Below are 18,704 nucleotides of genomic sequence, written 5' to 3'. Positions count from 1 at the left end.
TGATTTCATCGCCATTATGAATTTTGTCCAGTCAAGATATCACAGCACCTGTTGAAGAGAAAGAAGCAGGAACTCCCAAAACCTGAAACTGAAGGTTAGCAAGCAAGTTTTCTCAGAACTGGATAACGTTCACATTTTAACACATTTCACCCCCTTTACCACTCATATTTAACAAAAGGATACCACTTTGCTGGTCATACTACAGTTAAGCGTGGTAACGAACAGCTTTTCCGTCATTTGCTTTATTTGGACTACAGTATATGTGTGTTGTTCACAACAGATTATTATTATAGTGTCATTCAAACTGCGTGAAAGTCAAATGAATTTCCTCGTAAACGTGTGTGATTAAAAACGGATGATCTGTTTCGGTGCTATCGTCTAACAAAAACAAAAACAGACATTTCTAGATATTTCTGCTATTGCTTCTATTCTAGAATATCAGGTTAGCTGCGGTGCTAATCCCCCCACTAAACCGGTAACCTCTCTATAGCAGTAACATTTAAATGTAGCACAAAAAAAAAACACCACAACAACAACAACAGAAAACTAAGTCAAAAACAAATACATACCCAGAAATAAAATATAATAAGTCGATTTGTAATAACGGCTTATAGCCACAAGGAGGCTCCCAAGTCTGCTTTTTAGAGGGGTCTAAATCCTTCCTGTCCCCTTGAATCCACTGGCGGTGTTAAGTTAGCCTGAAACATGTTGAGTGTTTGGATGTGAAGGCTCGGGGACGAGGGTCAGTGGGGAGCATGAGAAGGGTTCGGGCACCCTGCTACGGTCAAGAGAGTGCATTGTTCTCTGACCTAAATTTCGTGACCTGGAAATGCAGAAATAAAAAGGTCCCGAATGAATAGGCCGCAGCAACATGTCGTCACTCTCCACTGAGCCACACTCGCTTGTCAGACCATGACCTCATCCAACTGTCAAACAACATTTTCTGACAATTAGCCCCTCTGAAAAGAACAAAGTGAGCAGGGGCAACGAGCTGCAGCCAGCCTGACATATCCACTTTTCTCAAAATACATTGATTATTCACAGTCTTGGGCTGTTTATACGTATGAGGACAATGATGATTATAATTAGTGACTCAGTGGATATATATTTTTTTTCACTTTCTGTTGTTGTTGTTATTGTTGTTGTTAATGAGCCTTTCTGAGATTAGCCTTTTTTAGACATAATTTAACTTAACCAATATATCTAAGATAAAATGAAAGGAAATTTCAGAAAGCATGTACTAAAACACTCTACTCAACATTTTAACATCAAAATGAGGGTGTATATCTCTCGCCCAAAAATCCAGCTTTGAGTTTCCCAGGAATTCAATATGCTCCTGAAAATGAAACAAGCTGCAGTCTGACATTTCATTTTTACGTTTTCAGAACTCTAAAAAGGTAGCCAGCTATTCGTCAAATGGTGTCAAGCTCCAGTCTGTTAGCAATGTCAAAATTTGTATCTTTATCCGCACACAAAGACAGTCTTCCTGACAGTCTGATTCAGATTTATGGTCTACTACTCTAGTAGAACAATTGCTTTTTTTCCTCCCCGTATTGCATTTTCCTTCTCCAGAGTCACTTTAGTTTAATGATGACTCACTAAGAGCCAACATTAGCATCTGAAACACATCACCTTCAGGGCGAGGCTCCAAGTGTCATTTTTCTGTGCGTGCAGGCTCGTCTTAGTGCGGCGAGAAGGAGGAGGAGGAGGAGGAGGAGGATACATCTCATTCTCTTTTTCATCACGCCGAGCTCATTCTTCATCGCCCCTTTTTGATGAGACAGGGGAGCAAACCTGGGAGGAGAGCCGAGATTTATGGCCGACGGAGGTGTGCCAGCCTGTAAAACCCGTGGCTCTGCTAATGAACAGTCAGTGCAATCAGCACAGTGTGCGGCGAGGCCATCGATCCGCTGTCGTGCTTGCGGGACGCTGCGAGCTGCAGTCTGACCCCGTCATATCAACAAGATTCACCTTCATTATTCTAAGCTAAAGATTCCCCTGCATCGCGTGCGACCTCAGGCGACCTGGGTCGTCACAGGTACTCGACCGCACTCACCTGATCGAACTGAACATCCCACCATTATCTTTTTTATTTAGCTCAGGCGTGCATCTAGGACACACCCCACACAGCAGGTGTTTGGAAATAAGAAGTGACATTTGGAAGGTCATTGGCAAACCTTTTGTCTGTGACATACAAGCAGCATTGCCTGGTTTTGTCACAACTGAATGGAAACTGATTGGCCGTGGAATCCAGTGTGTTTTTTAAGAGTGGCTAAAACAGCTTTCTATTGGTTGTTAGCTTACTGGATGAGCATTCATTCATTCATTCATTCATTCATTCATTCATTTTCCATACCCGCTTCTTCCCGAGCCCAGGGTCAATTTAGAATGAAAAAAAAAACAATAACGATGGATTCATCTGTCCTGCAGATAGAGTAGATTTCAGTAGTAGTGACTGAAAACACTGTTCACTGTCACTTATTCATTGAAAGTGTTTTTGGTTTTTTTTGGGGGGGTGATTTGCAAAATTGCATCAAAACAATCTATCTGGGTTGTGAATGAAAGCGTTATGTTACCTCCCCCCCCACCCCCCCCTCTCTCCCTGCCTGCCAACCTTCTCCACAGCTCAATTCCTCCCCTTCACCTCCCCCACCCTTCACCCCCGGGTATTGATGTGCAGCCGGCAGGCCCCAGCTGTTGTTTCCCTGTGATGCCGAGCACCAAACTGTGCGGCGTGTCGTCATCTGAGCGGAGGCGTCTCGTGGGAGAGGAGGGACCAGTGCAGTAATTAGCGGGGAACGAGGCCGGCGGCAAGCCAAGAGGTCCCACGGGGACCCAGGAGGCCTCGTGGGACTCTGAGGACGCGTGGCCAACCTGTGGGCCTCTACCTGTGGCTGTCTGGACGCAGTCAAAGCACAAAAAACACATATAGGGTTAAAAAATAAAAAAAAACAAATTTTTGCAGACTTTTTTAAAAGAAGTAAAGAAAAAAAATACAGATATTCAACGTTACACTTTTTGACTATTTTTTGTCTATTATTGATTATTATTGCGATATGATAATCTTCTCCTATGGCTGTTTATGCAAAGTTCTCAAATTAAGGCATTAAATAATGTTTCGGCCCAATTTGAGTCTTGACCCACATTTTCCAATTTAAACAAAGAAAAACCTTTCAAAAAAAAAAAAAAAAGCATCATTGTATAGCATGACTTTTTTTTCTCCTTCCATTTTCGGATGTAGATATTTGTGCTCTTTGCCCATTTTCCATGCTCACTATCTCAGAACAGTCATTTCTGTGATTTTCGAGCTGATTTTATTTTTTTGGCCCCTGAAAAAAGACAACATACTACTGTTATTTTCTCACATTTTCGGTCTTCTACCACTCCGTCTCATGCTAAACTATGATTGGACGGTCATTTCTGTAAATTTTTTTTTTATCCCAGACAAAAACTACATAGGATAGGATGTCGTTTTTTCAATTTTTAGACATGTTGAGATTTTGTGCCCATTCACTCTGCTTAATGCTAAACTACCATACAACAGCAGTTATTCCTGTGAGTTTCAGCAAGAACCAGTATGCCTTTTTTTTTTTTTTTTTTTTTTTACAGCAACATCAACATAAATGTATGTGTTAGAACAAACCTCCCACTATTTATTTTTTTTTGGTCACATGTTTTGGTCCTACTTATACCTTTCCTCCCCAGTGTCAACCCAAATGCATCTTTTTTTTCACCCAGAAATATCCTGCAAACAACATTCACGCGTTTATTTTATGTATGTGTTTGTCCAGGTTCTGCCTTGGCTGCTGTGTGTAGGTGGGTGACGGTGGGCTTGAGCTCCATCTGCGTCGGCCGCTGATGAGTAAAGCCATGAAATAGATCCAGCTGGAGATGTGCGGAGGAGACGGCGGCCTCCTGGGAAATCATCCACACCTCCAGCAGCACCGTGTCAACTTCTCCTGCTCCCCTGGAGAGCTATCAATAAGTGGATAATTGAATTTTAAGCACAAACACAGCCGTCAAATGAGTCTGTGTGTTTGTGTGTGTGTGTGAGTGTGTGTGTGGGTGCCGGGGGGACGTTTAGTAGCGTGAACATGGCGAGGCTGTCATGCATCCCTCTGGGGGTTTGCAGAGAAAGGATGAATGTTTAATCCATTAAATAACAATTACAGCCGCTGACAGTCCAGAGTGGCGGCTGGAGGAGGACGGCAACAATCCGCTGAAACCGCTCACCACGTGCCATAAACATTAGGGAGACTCCTCCCTGCTGCTGGTGTTTTGAAAAGGATATCACACGTCGCAGTGAACAAACACACTTGAGTGGGGGGGGGGGGGGGGCAATCTTCAGAAGTCTCAATAAATCCAAAAAGCACGGGAAGAGAAAAAAATACACCTCTTTAATGAAGCTCTTTCCACCTTTTTGAAACCAATGAATAGAAATCACATCACAATGTATACATGTGTGAATTTAAAAAGACAAAACAAGGGGGAAATAACTTTATTGGTATAATGGATTATGCATTTCAGAATAATAGAAAAAAGTGAATGTGGTGGGATTTCTGTGCAATTAGTGCGTTATTCCCTGCGATCCAAGTCACGCATTTACCAAAAAAAAATTGTAAAAGGTTTTTATTTTGATGCTACAAGTCCCCCTCACTCCCTCCTCACCCCCAACAAAAAAACAAAACAACACAAAAAATCTTTTCGGTGTGTCTTGGTACTGTGGTTCTTATCCAGTCATTTGCAATTCTGATCGGACTCAATTCAAATTTTGCCATCTCATTCAGCCAAAGCAACTTGTCAAAGTGAAAAAGGCGACGTTGTCTGAAGATTTGGAAGTGAACAGATGCTCAGACAGATTACACACTGTGTAGAGGGAAGACGTGGATTGTGTGTCAAGAGATGAGTTTCTGAAGGAGGGTGGAGGAGAAATAATTATACATCAACACGTCTCTTTGTGTCAAGTGCATCCTCAAGTGAAAGAGCTGCCGTCATTCCTTCTTCTTTTTCTTCTTCTTGTGTTGTTGCGAATGGCACCTTTGAACTGTTGCCTTCTGATGTAAACGCTGATACTTCAGATGGGAGTTTGGCAAAAAAGAACGATCAAGACTTCATACTTTTCAAATCCAGTTGCCTTTCAAGGACACTGATTAAACACAAAACTGTCATACATCACAGTGTCATGAAAACTTGAGTACTTTTAAATATATATATATATTTCTGCGCACACAGATATATAAAGAAGCAATACAAAGATTTGTTTATTGCTTCTGGTGTCACAGTTCTCAAAATATAAAAAGATATAGAGATGACAGTGCATGAAGGACTAAAAACTAAAGAGGGTTTGCAGAAAATGTGCAGCTTACTCTGGTCTTTGCACACACACACACACACCAAGCAAGCTCAGTGTGTGTGTGTGTGTGTGTGTGTGTGTGTGTGTGTCAGTGGGATCGTTAAGTTGCACTCGTGATGCAAACTGAGTTTGCTAGCCGCGGTTTTCTCATGCCGCTCACACAATGGCCTGTGTACGGGAGCTGCCTGGTGGCATTGCTTAATTAGGCGAAGACTTGATTCGTTTGCACTAATTGACAGCTAATTAAAGGAGTGAGGGCACATCGCATTGACGTCGCCCCAGGCCGAGCAGCTCTGACCACGGCGGATGTGAGAGAGTAGAGTGAAATTATGAAATATGGGGCTTTTCTGGGAACCACCTGCCAGTAGAGGTGGCCTCAAACATATGGGCCTGTGTGTGTGTGTGTGTGTGTGTGTGTGTGTGTGTGCGTATTTGCTTTCGCAGGCTCATCCTTCTGTGATGAAATGCACCCTGTAGGGTCTTCCAAAGTCTTGAGAAGTGGGTGATTGAACCGAGACTCCAGTTTTTCCAAGATGCAATAATTAATAAATGACTCTGAGTGTAAATGTGGTCAAGACAAAGTTGGTTTTGTTTGTTTATTTTCAGGCCGATGGAAGATTCAATCTGCTACTTTATGACGGAGTACGGTGTACACGCACACCGTTGGCTTGTTTCGTTGACCTATGTATCCATCTCTATGCACCCGTCTCTAGGCCATGATCAAAGTAAAACATCTCCATATTATTTGCAGGAGTTTGCAGGTTTATTTACCAATGAACTTGAAAACAGGCATTCATATGCGTGTAGCAGTAGCCTGTTCTCTACAGCAGGGGTTAGGGTTGGGATTGGCATTAGAGTTTGGGATTGGGGTAAGGGGTGTGGTTATGGTTAGGGTTGTCATAACAGTTGCAGTTGGGGTTAGAATTGACATTTGCGTTGCAGTTGGGGTTAGGGTTAGGGTTGGTATTAGGGTTGACATTAGGGTTGCAGATGGTGTTAAGGCTCATATTAGGGTTAGGGTTTTGGGGTTCCTCATGGCCTAGAGGCCCCAAATTTGGCGTGGGTGTGTCTTTTGGGCCCCTGATGAAGCAGCACGTATCCCCATGTCTCTGGGATAAAGTTGACTTTTGACCCTCATAGACTTGCATGGCATAAGGGTTAGGGTTAAGGCTGAAATTAGGGTTAGGGTTTTTGGGTTCCTCACGCGCTAGAAGCCCCAAATTTGGCGTGGGTGTGTCTTTGGGGCCCCCAATGAAGCTGCAAGTGTCCGCATGTCTCTAGGATAAAGTTGACTTTTGACCCTCATAGACTTGCATGGCATAAGGGTTAGGGTTAAGGCTGAAATTAGGGATAGGGTTTTTGGGTTCCTCACGCGCTAGAAGCCCCAAATTTGGCGTGGGTGTGTCTTTGGGGCCCCCAATGAAGCTGCAAGTGTCCGCATGTCTCTAGGATAAAGTTGACTTTTGACCCTCATAGACTTGCATGGCATAAGGGTTAGGGTTAAGGCTGAAATTAGGGTTAGGGTTTTTGGGTTCCTCACGCGCTAGAAGCCCCAAATCTGGCGTGGGTGTGTCTTTGGGGCTCCCAATGAAGCTGCAAGTGTCCGCATGTCTCTAGGATAAAGTTGACTTTTGACCCTCATAGACTTGCATGGCATAAGGGTTAGGGTTAAGGCTGAAATTAGGGTTAGGGTTAGGGTTAAGGCTGAAATTAGGGTTAGGGTTTTTGGGTTCCTCACGTGCTAGAAGCCCCAAATTTGGCGTGGGTGTGTCTTTGGGGCCTCCAATGAAGCTGCAAGTGTCCGCATGTCTCTAGGACAAAGTTGACTTTTGACCCTCATAGACTTGCATGGCATAAGGGTTAGGGTTAAGGCTGAAATTAGGGTTAGGGTTAGGGTTAAGGCTGAAATTAGGGTTAGGGTTTTTGGGTTCCTCACGCGCTAGAAGCCCCAAATTTGGCGTGGGTGTGTCTTTGGGGCCCCCAATGAAGCTGCAAGTGTCCGCATGTCTCTAGGACAAAGTTGACTTTTGACCCTCATAGACTTGCATGGCATAAGGGTTAGGGTTAAGGCTGAAATTAGGGTTAGGGTTAGGGTTAAGGCTGAAATTAGGGTTAGGGTTTTTGGGTTCCTCACGTGCTAGAAGCCCCAAATTTGGCGTGGGTGTGTCTTGAGGGCTCCTGAAGAGAAAGCAAGTGTCCGCATGTCTCTCGGACAAAGTTGACTTTTGACCCTCATAGACTTGCATGGCATAAGGGTTAGGGTTAAGGCTGAAATTAGGGTTAGGGTTAGGGTTAAGGCTGAAATTAGGGTTAGGGTTTTTGGGTTCCTCACGCGCTAGAAGCCCCAAATTTGGCGTGGGTGTGTCTTTGGGGCCCCCAATGAAGCTGCAAGTGTCCGCATGTCTCTAGGATAAAGTTGACTTTTGACCCTCATAGACTTGCATGGCATAAGGGTTAGGGTTAAGGCTGAAATTAGGGTTAGGGTTAGGGTTAAGGCTGAAATTAGGGTTAGGGTTTTTGGGTTCCTCACGCGCTAGAAGCCCCAAATTTGGCGTGGGTGTGTCTTTGGGGCCCCCAATGAAGCTGCAAGTGTCCACATGTCTCTAGGATAAAGTTGACTTTTGACCCTCATAGACTTGCATGGCATAAGGGTTAGGGTTAAGGCTGAAATTAGGGTTAGGGTTAGGGTTAAGGCTGAAATTAGGGTTAGGGTTTTTGGGATCCTCACGCGCTAGAAGCCCCAAATTTGGCGTGGGTGTGTCTTGAGGGCTCCTGAAGAGAAAGCAAGTGTCCGCATGTCTCTAGGACAAAGTTGACCTTTGACCCCCATAGACTTGCATGGCATAAGGGTTAGGGTTAAGGCTGAAATTAGGGTTAGGGCTTTGGGGTTCCTCGTGCGCTAGAAGCCCCAAATTTAGCGTGGGTGTGTCTTTGGGGCGCCCGATGAAGCAGCAAGTGTCCCCATGTCTCTAGGACAAAGTTGGGGTTGGGTTGGCAGTGACCTGTGTCGTGTTTCTTAAATTGCTTATCACTGTCTCTTTCGCCCCTTTTTTGCCCTCAAACAACACAACTTTCCCTGCTGTGGCTTGAGTAACAATCTTGATGTTTAGTTAGAATAAAAACCCACCCTGATTAATTTATGGGTTTAGTTTTAAAATTTAAAATCCTTCTTTTAGTGTATCAGTGATGTCATCTTCTTTGTTTCCTCTGCTCTTCAAACTAATATCGACCTTCTCCCACAGCTCAAACAGCGGGATTTTCAGCCACGCATCGACCAGATGATAACTTCAAAAGTCATTTTCGTCGCACAGAGTTGCCACAGCTGCTGCTCCGTATGCTTCCAGCACGGCGACAGCTGCCTCTGGTTTGGGACGCCGTCGTTGTCGCAAGAGGTCAACACAGGTCACGGCGAGCTCGAGGTTCCCTAAAAAACTCAAGAGGCTCCTGATCGACTCGACTCAAATTCACTCTCGGCAGGAGACCGGGAACACGCAGCCTTCATGTCTGCTGCCGCTTGTATGAATCCAAAAAAAAAAAAGACAATTAGGGGCTTATTAGGGTCTCGGGGACTGGCCGGCTCTGGCCGGGCTCTGAACCACTGCCACTGCCCCAAACAGTCAGGGGCATTGTCTCACCTAATTACGCTGAAACCAGAGGCCCCCTCTTTTTGTGTTGGCCCTGCCATGCCTGTCCGATTCCCTTCTTCTGCCGGTCCCTGTCCACTCTGGAAGCGTGCTAATTAGACGAGAAACGGGCCCGAGTAATTATGTCAACAGTGCTTAGAGAGGGAGCAACAATGTGGAGCATTTTTTTTTTTTTTTTTGCAAAGAAAGTTTTCGAAAGCTGGACGGGTGAGTGAGTGGTTGGGGTGGGGAGGGGGTGGAGGAGGTGGGCCCCTCTCTCTCTTTTCCCAAAGCATTTTCCTCATTATGCCAATGACACATCTGCACATAGGACGGGGAGAGGATGCGGGGGGGGGGGGGTGCAGGACAGGAGAATGCGGCACACTCGGCAAGTCAGAGTTCCTCGAGCAAACTCCTGAGCACAAATAGATGCACTCACACAGAAATGGAGACTATAGAACGGCGAAGGCATGAAGTTATTGCCCTAATTACTGTTTTGTTTCAGCAGAGGAGACCAGCGGCATGTTGTCGGGACACGGGGGGGGGTTCTTTTGTTTTCCGCACCTTTATGGGGTGTTTTGATCAACGGCTCCTCCTGGAAGCCGGGATGTGGGAAAACGGCAATTAGCCGGATTGGAGGAGCCGTTTCTGGAGCCTCGGACAAAGACGCAGACCCGCTGGTTCTGGTTCTGAAGCGAGTCACTGACCTGGACTCTCACATCATGCTGAAGGGTCGCGGTGGATGAATCAGTGGTTGTAATTAGCAGGATGCATCAGGGAGGAACAAAATGAAACTCACCATGTCACAGGAAAAAAATAATAATCTCGAGTGTCCATGGTTCTCACCTCTGTAGATTTGTGTCAAAAAGGGTTAAGATTTGTCAGCAAAATGGAAAAATAAATATGTATTTGTAATAATTTAAAGGACCTTTATTATGCAAAATTCCCTTTATGCATCTTTCAGCTTGCTTGAAATGAGAAAGTCCATCCTTCAGTTTTGTCTTGTTTTTTTATGTTTGTTGGCACTTTTCAGAAAATATTTTGGGGCATGGGATTGGGAGGGGGTATTTCCCCATCCCATCAGGTCCCATCAAGTCCTAGGTCAGTGACAACATCCCGTCAGCTGCTCCTTTTGGCCCCCTGGAACCATGAAGAAAAAAGAGCAACAGTTAGCAGGAAGCTAAAATGTTGCCGTTCTTTAGGAGACGGGGCAGGTGATTCAGGGCGCCGCCACTAGGGGCACTGCTGCGGATATTGTGTAGTGGAGGAGGGTTGCAGTGAGAGGGCTGACAGGGAGCAGCAGTGCAGGTGTGTTGAGTTGCCTGCTCCACTTTCCAAACACAGCTGCTTGAGCCATGTGTGTCACGGTGTGCGTCCAGAGAGATGTGAGTTTACTGATTTGTGTTGAAACTTGTATTTCCCTTCAGGCCATTTTTCATGGTCTCCCTTTGACAACATGGACGCATGCAGTGTTGTGGTCGAGGTGGGTTTGGTGCGTTTTAACTGATAGTTTATGAGCTTTTGTTCGTTTGTGTTTGCTGATTTCTGTTTTTTTTTGTTTTGTTTTTACTATGTATTTCAGAACCACCCACTTTCACACCCTGATTTAAAATAAAGACCAGATGAGATCAATCTTTTGAGCAATTCTTTGAGGAATTTCCGATGCACTCAATTACTCTGCAGGTGTACGATCAGACAAACCAGCAATTAGCTAGCTCAGCTAATTAATCTGCAACAGTGGCATCATTTTATTGGGTGAATGCTGTAAACATGGGGCCAATATATATATATATTTTTTTCCCTGAAGCATTTACATTTGTTTCTGCTGTTTAAAATGTAATTGTTCATGAGGATGAACATCTGCTCATTTGAATGTGATTTTAATCCATTTCTCACTCAGTTCAATACTGCTGGAATAAAGGCGTTTTCCTTTGCGATTGCGCAGTTAGCCCCACCCTCACCACCACGCCCCTCGCCGGCCCCTGAATTGAGGCTTGCGCCGTTGCACCGCGGTGCCGAAGCCCCCTTGATCATATCTGCGGTGACACCCCCGCAGTAAATCCGCGGCTGGCTCGGCCCTCGGCCCGGCTGACAGCGGGCCATCGATTCATGTATTCATCACCACATGTTCCCCCATTGACGGGACCTTATCTGCGCTTCCATCTCGGCCGGCCGGCGCCTCTCATCTCCATATAGAGTCTCCCGTGCGCAAAATGACGGCGCCAGATGTCCCCAAAGCGTGCCGCAAAGCGACGGAAAACAGCGGCTGTAATTGAATAATAGCTGATTAAAAGGTGGGGGCGGGGGGGGGGAGACTGCTGGGCTTGTGGCTTGTTCTCATTTTTCAGCGAGGCTCGAGGCTGAGAGGACGATCAACGTCGTCGCTCTTACTTTCAAAATCGGAATTTACGGAGCCACGAGTTGCGCTGGTGTGTGTGTGTGTGTGTGTGTGTGTGTGTGTGTGTGTGTGTGTGTGTGTGTGTGTGTGTGTGTGTGTGTGTGTGTGTGTGTGAATAAAACACACAATGAATGTGCCGTTAATGCCTCTGTTGCTTCAGCCGCCCTCTGTTGTTTGTCTCGTGCGCTTAATGGCCACCGTGCGCGCGGTGCCCTCAATACCCTGAAGTGGGATATTGTCTTGCATCATCATGTGACCCGCCGGAGAATAATACCCCGTCAACAGATGAGCAGACTGCCCGCGCGAAGACAAAAACAGCGCTCGGTGCGCAAAAACTAATTAGAATATGCAAATGAGTGGGACGTTAGGGCCCCGGTGTAACGGATCGATCGGTGCGGTGTCTCCTCAACAGGCTGCTGGGAAGAGGGAATGAAGTGATGAATTAGCCCCTGCGAGTTAATCAGTGACGATTCTGAGCTTATTTGTATCTATTCTTACTTTACATTGAATTGTAAGAGGGCCTTTTATATTCACTGTGGAAAATAAATGCTAAACACTGTGGAAATGTGTATTTATAAATTATTTCTATTGAAAATATGCAATTTTTCTCTGTCCTGTATTTTAATAGCTAGTGCGATTATATTCGATAATTTCACTGCATTTATTCATCCGTTGTTGCTCTGTTGCTGAGCCGTTGATGGAACAGATTTTATTTGAAATGAAGTGTCCAGCATGTCAGTCAGAATGACGGTAAAGTCTCTCTATCAAATGAAGATTTCTGTCAACGAACATTCCAGAAATCAGGGAAAGATCATCCTGTACCTTTATGACTACTCCACCTTTTAGAAAGTGATGTCACAAAGGGCACAGACACGTCACAGAGGCTTAAACACCTGTGCAGTGCACCTGTGAGTCTACCTTTTTATTCCCATGCATGTGGAAAACTACAAGCATGAGCTTGTTTATTTATTTTTTTTTAGAAGTCTGTAAACAGAAATGGTGTGCAGTTTGATTTTTTTTTTCATTTATTCTTTATTTATAATTAATTGAGTGAATCTCCTCCACTAGAGCCAAATAAAATTCTTGATTTTTTTTTTTTTTTTTTTTTTTTTTTTTTTAAAGCGATGGGACATTTAAGGAGACAAATCCGTCAAATTGTTTAAAAAATGTTCTCCTTTGTTTTGTCCTGTCATAAAGTGAATACATAAAAAAAAAAAAAAAAAACACGAGCCTCTGCTGTGTCTTCGTTGTGTCTGATTTTTTTCGTCATCAGAATAAACGAGCCAATTTTAGCCACCAGAAATTGTGAAATTACCTAATTGTGTGACGAGGCGTCACGGACGGAGCCGCAGCAAACTTTGGTGCGGGGGGGGGGCTCCGTCCCCTCCTGTGATTGGCTGCAGCCTGTTGCCTGCGGGATTAAAAGCGCGGCAGCCGTAGGCGGGCCGCGAGACACCGGAGCATCTTTGCATCAGCAACTCTGACTCTTTAGGCGAGGAGGGATAAACAGAGAGACAGGGAGACGCTGCTATGACGGGGAAGGACGGAGCGGTGCTGTCAGACACCGAGAATAAAGCCAGGTCGCCCCCGCAGACCGGCGTGGACCACGGGGGGTCCCACCACCACCACCACCACCACCACCACCACCCTGCCCCGGCCTGGAAGATGGCCCCCACGGCGCACCGGCGCACCGGCTTCGGGATTCAGGAGCTGCTCGGCCTCAACAAGGAGCCCACAGTGGCGGCCGCGGTGGCTGTGGCGGCCGCGGCGGCGCCCCGCAGGCCGCTGGAGGCTCTGCCGCACCGGGGCCACATGTTGGCCGGGCGGGCGGCCCTCGGGATGGGCATGGGGCTGCTGGGAGCGGCGGAGGGCATCCACCCGTTCTACAGCCAGCCCGCCTTCCTGGAGGTGCTGTCCGAGGCGCAGAACGTGCACCTGCAGCCGCTGCACAGGGTGGCGCGCATGGACGTGCACATGGATGCGCAGCACTCGGCCAGCTCCGGTGAGTTGTTGTTGTTGATGTTGTTGTTGGCTGAGGAGGGACTGAGCTGCTGATTCAATCTGGAAAAAAAAAATGTGTGCGTGCATGTGTGGCTAAATATTAAAAACGAAAAAAGAAACGCAAATGTCGTAAAAAAAAAAAAAAAAAATCATGGATGCTTTGAAAATTGGCAAAAAAAAAGAACACTAACGTGATGTCATCAAAGGTATTCGATTATTTATTTGCAATTTACTTGATCGAAATTTTAGTTTGGAATGAAGAGAAAACATTGGAAAAAGTGAAGGGTTTTTGCAAAGGTTTAACAGTGAGCATAAACGCTTTTTATTCTTTAATAATAATAATGATAATAATAACAATAATAATAATAAAAAAGACTAACAGAATTGTTAATAAATTAGCGTGTTATCATTGTTGCTTTTTTTTTTTAATTCTAAAGCGGTGTTTCCCCCCCACAGATTCTGATGACATGAGTCTTTCCTCCAGTGATCAAAAATTCTCCAAATCCAGCATCAGTCAGAACAAGAAAAGAAAGAAAAGACGACACAGGTAAATAAGATAAATAATCTGAACGTAAATTGTTCGTTTCTTTTGTCTCCCCCAGGACCAATACTATCCACAGATACTTTCAATTTTATTTTTCACGTTTTGGAAAAAAAAAAAAATCTCAAGAGGCGAATGACTTTTACAGAATGATAATAATCCAAACATTTAAAATTTATCCCACCTCTGCATTTATTTTGAAAAATTGCATTTGGTCTTTGTTTTATTTTTTCGTTTCGACAAAGACTAGGAAATTAGTATATGTATTGCCATATTATGCTTTGGTTTTTAATTTAAATTTTGGACCAAGCCCTATATTTTTTTGTCCACAAACAGTTTCCTGTTTGGCTTTTTATATACATTTCCAAAATATTTATTGGAAATGTAAAAAAAAAAAAAAAAAAAAAAAAAGAGAAATGGAAAAGAAGCCCTACTTAATTATTTATGATCTTTTCTCCCTCCAATTTATCTGCAGAACGATTTTCACTTCCTACCAGCTGGAGGAGCTGGAGAAATCCTTTAACGAAGCTCACTATCCAGACGTTTACGCCAGAGAGATGCTGTCCATGAAGACCGAGCTGCCCGAGGACAGAATACAGGTGTGTGTGTGTGTGTGTGTGTGTGTGTGTGTGTGTGTGTGTGTGTGTGTGAGAAAGTGAAAGTGTGACATTTTAAAGATGTCTTCACAGGCAGTGAGCTCATTAAAATAAAGGGCACCGCATTAGAATAACAGTCCTTACAAACTCGTTTGCAAATTTGATTTAAAAAAAATGGAAAAAAGAATCTGTAATATGAGCTGTTGATTTAGCAATAAATAGATGGAAAGGTTATATTTCTTTAGAATTCCTCATGGTGCAAAGCCTGAAAAATTGTCGTTTCCACAATTAAACGATTTTCAAGAAAAACTTGACAAAATGAAAATTGCGCAAGAACTAAAAAATATAAAATAATTTCTGTTTTAAAATTTTTGAAATTGTTAAGGCACAACATCATATTGGATCATTTTAAATGCCAAAGAGTTCATCCGTCCAGTTAATGTCACCGCTCATCCTGCCCTCAGGATGGCGGCTGTGCAGGAGCCAATCACAGTCGTCGGTTGCATGGTGAAATCAAACAGGTCATCAGGGCAAAACACAGGGACACAAACATACAAACACGTCACACTCACACTCACACCCACACCTATTTAGAGTGAATTTAGAGTGTCCAGCCCATCGGCAAGTCTTTGGACTGTGGGAGGAGCCGCAGAGAAGCCTCACGAAAACACAGTGAAAGGCCCCCGAGCCCAAAGCAAAACCAGAAGCTTCTTTCTCTATGTGGTGACTAATGAAGGTCACTGAAGCACCTGCACACACACCGCGATGCATCACAGAAATGAATCCTAATCTTTATTTTCTGAGGACACTTTAAGTTCTGGAGGGAGGCAGAATGATTTTGAAAAGCATGTCTAAAGATGGATGGATGGATGGATGGATGGATGGATAAATAGACAGACAGATAGATAGATGGATAGACAGACAGACAAAACCCCACTATACCTCCATCCTTCATTAACTCACTGGTAAATGGTTCATTTCTGAGATCTCATCGTGCCTTTTCGAAAGGGGCCGCGGTTCCAAAAAAAAAAAAAAAAAAAAATGAAACGATAACTACACAGAAATTAATTAGCGCGGGTCATCGGCGGAGCGGGAAGCCTCGGCCCGGCTGCCGCGAGCTCTTTAATTTCCCAGGACATTTGACTGCCTGACTCCCATCGATCCAGGCCTGGAAATTAACTTATTTTTCAATCAGCCTCCTCGCCTCGGGGGTCACCTCTCTCCTCCTCCCACACACACACACACACACACACACACACACACGCACACACACAGTTACACCTTCAGGCGCACACACACACACTCACAGCACTGCTGTCAAAAAGCATGATTGCTCATCTGAGGCCCATCTTTTTATGAGATGGAGGTTATCATCAGATCTACCTGAATGGCTTCGCAGGGCCGGGCTTTGATCGTTTTTAATTCCAAGCCAAGGCACACACACACACACACACACACACACATACATGCACGCACGCATAATCTCCTCCCTCTCCTCCTGTCATTTTAAACCCCCCCCCCCACCACCACCACTCCCCTTTCCCTCCTCTTTTACCTCATCCATATTCAACAAGCCGGCTGCAGCTATTACAAGGTCTAGCTCGGCTCGGAAATCAATTTAAACACTCCAGCAGCAGAAAGGAGAGAATGCACTGGATGAAAACCAACACACACACACACACACACACACACACACACACAACCAGAGGGCCTGTAGTGGAGGAACGTGTTGGTATAAAATAACCAAACAGCCGTTGCAGTTGATGACAGTGAGATTTTCTGAGGTGCTGCTGCTGCTGTTTGTTGTTCACACGTTTACGTGATTAATTGAAGTGTTTTGAGGCAGGCGGCGAGCGGCAGAGCAGCAGAGCCCGGCCTTTGGCAAACACACCCTTGACTGATTTATTATTAATCATTCTTGGATATTTAATCTCTTATCAGGGAAATAAAAAGTTATTTCTCTTTCCTATCGGAACAGAACTGGTCACAGCAGTGATTAACGACGGGTGCAAAGTGGACTTTTATTAGCTTTAAAAAAAAAAAAAAGTGAATCAAAGCGAGTGTAACAATAACAACAACACCTCCCTTTAGTGCGAGAATGTAAAACAGTCCGAGGTTCAAATCTGCGCTTTCACCACTGAAGTTGTTCTTTGGTTTGTTTAGTTTACATAAGCAGCTTTTAAAACGCACACAGTTCAGATCAGAAACACAAACAGGTTCATTTTATTTTTTATCTTTTTAACCTCTTACCCATCTCGCCGTCTGTGCTGCAGGTGTGGTTCCAGAACCGCAGGGCCAAGTGGAGGAAGCGGGAGAAGTGCTGGGGCCGCAGCAGCGTCATGGCCGAGTACGGCCTGTACGGCGCCATGGTGCGTCACTCCATCCCGCTGCCCGAGTCCATCCTCAAGTCGGCCAAGGACGGCGTCACCGACTCCTACGCGCCCTGGCTCCTCGGTACGACCTGGAGGGGGTCGGGGGTGGGGGTGAGGGTGTGGGTGGAGGGGTGGGGAGAGAGGGGTCATCCTGGCAGAATCAGGAGAAAATGAAGAAAAAATGTGCAACAGAATTCAAGTTTGACAATCTTAGTTTCACGGTTCAGCAGCACATGGAAGGTTTTTAGGTGAAGAGCAAAACAGGCCCGTCAGAGGAAGGGAAGGATCTTGGATTTAAAGGGGCTAATCCTGATTTAATGTTGAGATCAATGAGCCGTTTTCCAGGAGAAGGTGTGAGAAACTCGGGATTAAAGTCAGTCGGAGCTGCAGAGCTGAACCTCGCGTCTGTCTGCACCCAATGAAAGTGTCAGAGCATCAATAGGAGGCAACGGTCAATACACTGATAATCCCACTTAATCAGGACAGATTAGACTCCTTTAGCCCCCACCCCCCACCCCCATCCCTCTCTCACCCCTCAGGTCTATTGACTGGTTCAAATCAATTAGGTGACTCAGGTGCTTCCATCTCAGCCGGATTCAAGCATCACATTTTTTTTCTTCTTCTACCTTCTCCCTCACCTCAGGCATGCACAAGAAGTCTGTGGAGCCTCCGAGCTGCGAGCCGGGACATCGCAGCAGCCTGACGCCGCCTCCGCCGACGGAGAAGCCCGAGGGGCGAGCGGCGCCGCCGGCCGAGGAGAGAGAGAGGGAGCGAGAGAGGGAGACGCACGCCAAAGACTCTGACTTCTCCCGGGAGGAGCTGCGGGAGAACAGCATCTTGGCACTGAGGGCCAAGGCGCAGGAGCACAGCGCCAAGATGCTGCGGACAGTTCCGGAGGCGGCAGGAGGAGGAGAAGGCCAGGACCAGGGGGTGACCGAGGGGCGGGGTGGCAGCACTGGGGTGGGAGGGGCCGGAGGCACAGAGGAGGAGCTGAAGTGAAACAGGAAGTGACCCGAGAGCGCAAACCTGTCTGCGAGCCGAGCGGATCAAAAACCGTCAGACTGAGATCTGAGACGCTTCATATTTTTCATATCTCGATTTTTCATCACGCTCCCCCGACCGCCCCAGCGGAGCAGCATTGCACAAGTATAGCTATTGCCAGACTCTGTAGTCTCTGCAATCGAGCATAATTACAGCCTCCTGCAAAAAAAAAAAAAAAAAAAAACCCCAACAAGACTTTTTCATCTTCCTGCTGGAGCGACTGAGCTCTTCGCCGGACACTCTTGCACATGCCCGGAGATGAGGAGGAGGTTGGAGATGGAGGAGCATCTCGGTGACATGGCAGAAATTTCCTCAACTGTGCATTCATGCAGGCACTTTGTGAAAAAGCCAGCGAGCGAGAGCAGCGTTTGGAAGGCGCTGGGAACTGAACTTTGCATCAAGTGGGACGTCGTCGTGAAGGAGAAGGTGCTTCCCTTCAAAGACTGCAGGACAAAAAAAACAACAAAACCCTGACTCGGCAGCTACTTAACCACCCCAGCGGCGGACCCCCTGCCTCCCTCCTTCATCTCTACTGACTTGGTGACGCTTTGAGGCTCCCGAGGCGCTCGGGAGGAGACGACGGCGACCTCTGACCCCGCCGTGACCGCTCCTATCAAACGGAGTCCCGCAGACTCACAAAAGAGACAAAGGAGAGGGTGGAGGAATGAGGCGGCGCGGTCTCTCCTCCAGCCTTTCCCACTCAACTCTTCCACGTGAAAGCAACTTCAGCGATGTTGTATGCCCACCGCTGGAGTATCACAGTGTACAGTGAGGGAAAA

At 45.8% G+C, this 18,704-nt stretch overlaps 1 protein-coding gene and 1 long non-coding RNA gene across 3 annotated transcripts; both read left to right on the top strand.

Annotated features, from left to right (window-relative positions):
• The first annotated feature begins 1,726 nt into the window (after positions 1 to 1,726).
• On the top strand, positions 1,727 to 9,170 carry LOC142903785 (uncharacterized). Of its 2 annotated transcripts, XR_012929289.1 has the most exons (3): positions 1,727 to 2,038; positions 3,792 to 3,985; positions 8,596 to 9,170. It is a non-coding gene; the product is annotated as an uncharacterized LOC142903785 (long non-coding RNA). The 2 variants fall into 2 exon arrangements; XR_012929288.1 differs by lacking the exon at positions 8,596 to 9,170 and having other exon boundaries at positions 3,792 to 4,409.
• A 3,643-nt stretch (positions 9,171 to 12,813) lies between these two features.
• Positions 12,814 to 18,314, top strand: LOC142903771 (visual system homeobox 2-like). The gene is made up of 6 exons (XM_076049587.1): positions 12,814 to 13,376; positions 13,832 to 13,922; positions 14,392 to 14,515; positions 16,786 to 16,966; positions 17,528 to 17,844; positions 18,258 to 18,314. Exons 1-6 carry the CDS (start codon positions 12,905 to 12,907, stop codon positions 18,312 to 18,314), a joined length of 1,242 nt encoding a protein of 413 aa, XP_075905702.1. The 5' UTR covers positions 12,814 to 12,904.
• Positions 18,315 to 18,704: the final 390 nt, after the last annotated feature.

The sequence above is a fragment of the Nelusetta ayraudi genome, unplaced genomic scaffold (assembly GCF_046127955.1).
Source record: "Nelusetta ayraudi isolate G7.1 ecotype Tasmania unplaced genomic scaffold, CSIRO-AGI_Nayr_v1 ptg000118l, whole genome shotgun sequence".
NCBI lineage: Eukaryota > Metazoa > Chordata > Actinopteri > Tetraodontiformes > Monacanthidae > Nelusetta > Nelusetta ayraudi.
Note: the sequence above shows the minus strand (reverse complement) of the source record. Positions and strands in the feature narration are given on the sequence as shown.

Bases quoted from the DNA above. Each gene is read 5' to 3' on its own strand.
- LOC142903771 (XM_076049587.1), top strand. From the start codon at position 12,905: ATGACGGGGAAGGACGGAGCGGTGCTGTCAGACACCGAGAATAAAGCC. The intron at 14,516-16,785 runs GTGTGTGTGTGT...TCTGTGCTGCAG, and splicing joins TGCCCGAGGACAGAATACAG to GTGTGGTTCCAGAACCGCAG. The intron at 16,967-17,527 runs GTACGACCTGGA...CCCTCACCTCAG, and splicing joins CTACGCGCCCTGGCTCCTCG to GCATGCACAAGAAGTCTGTG.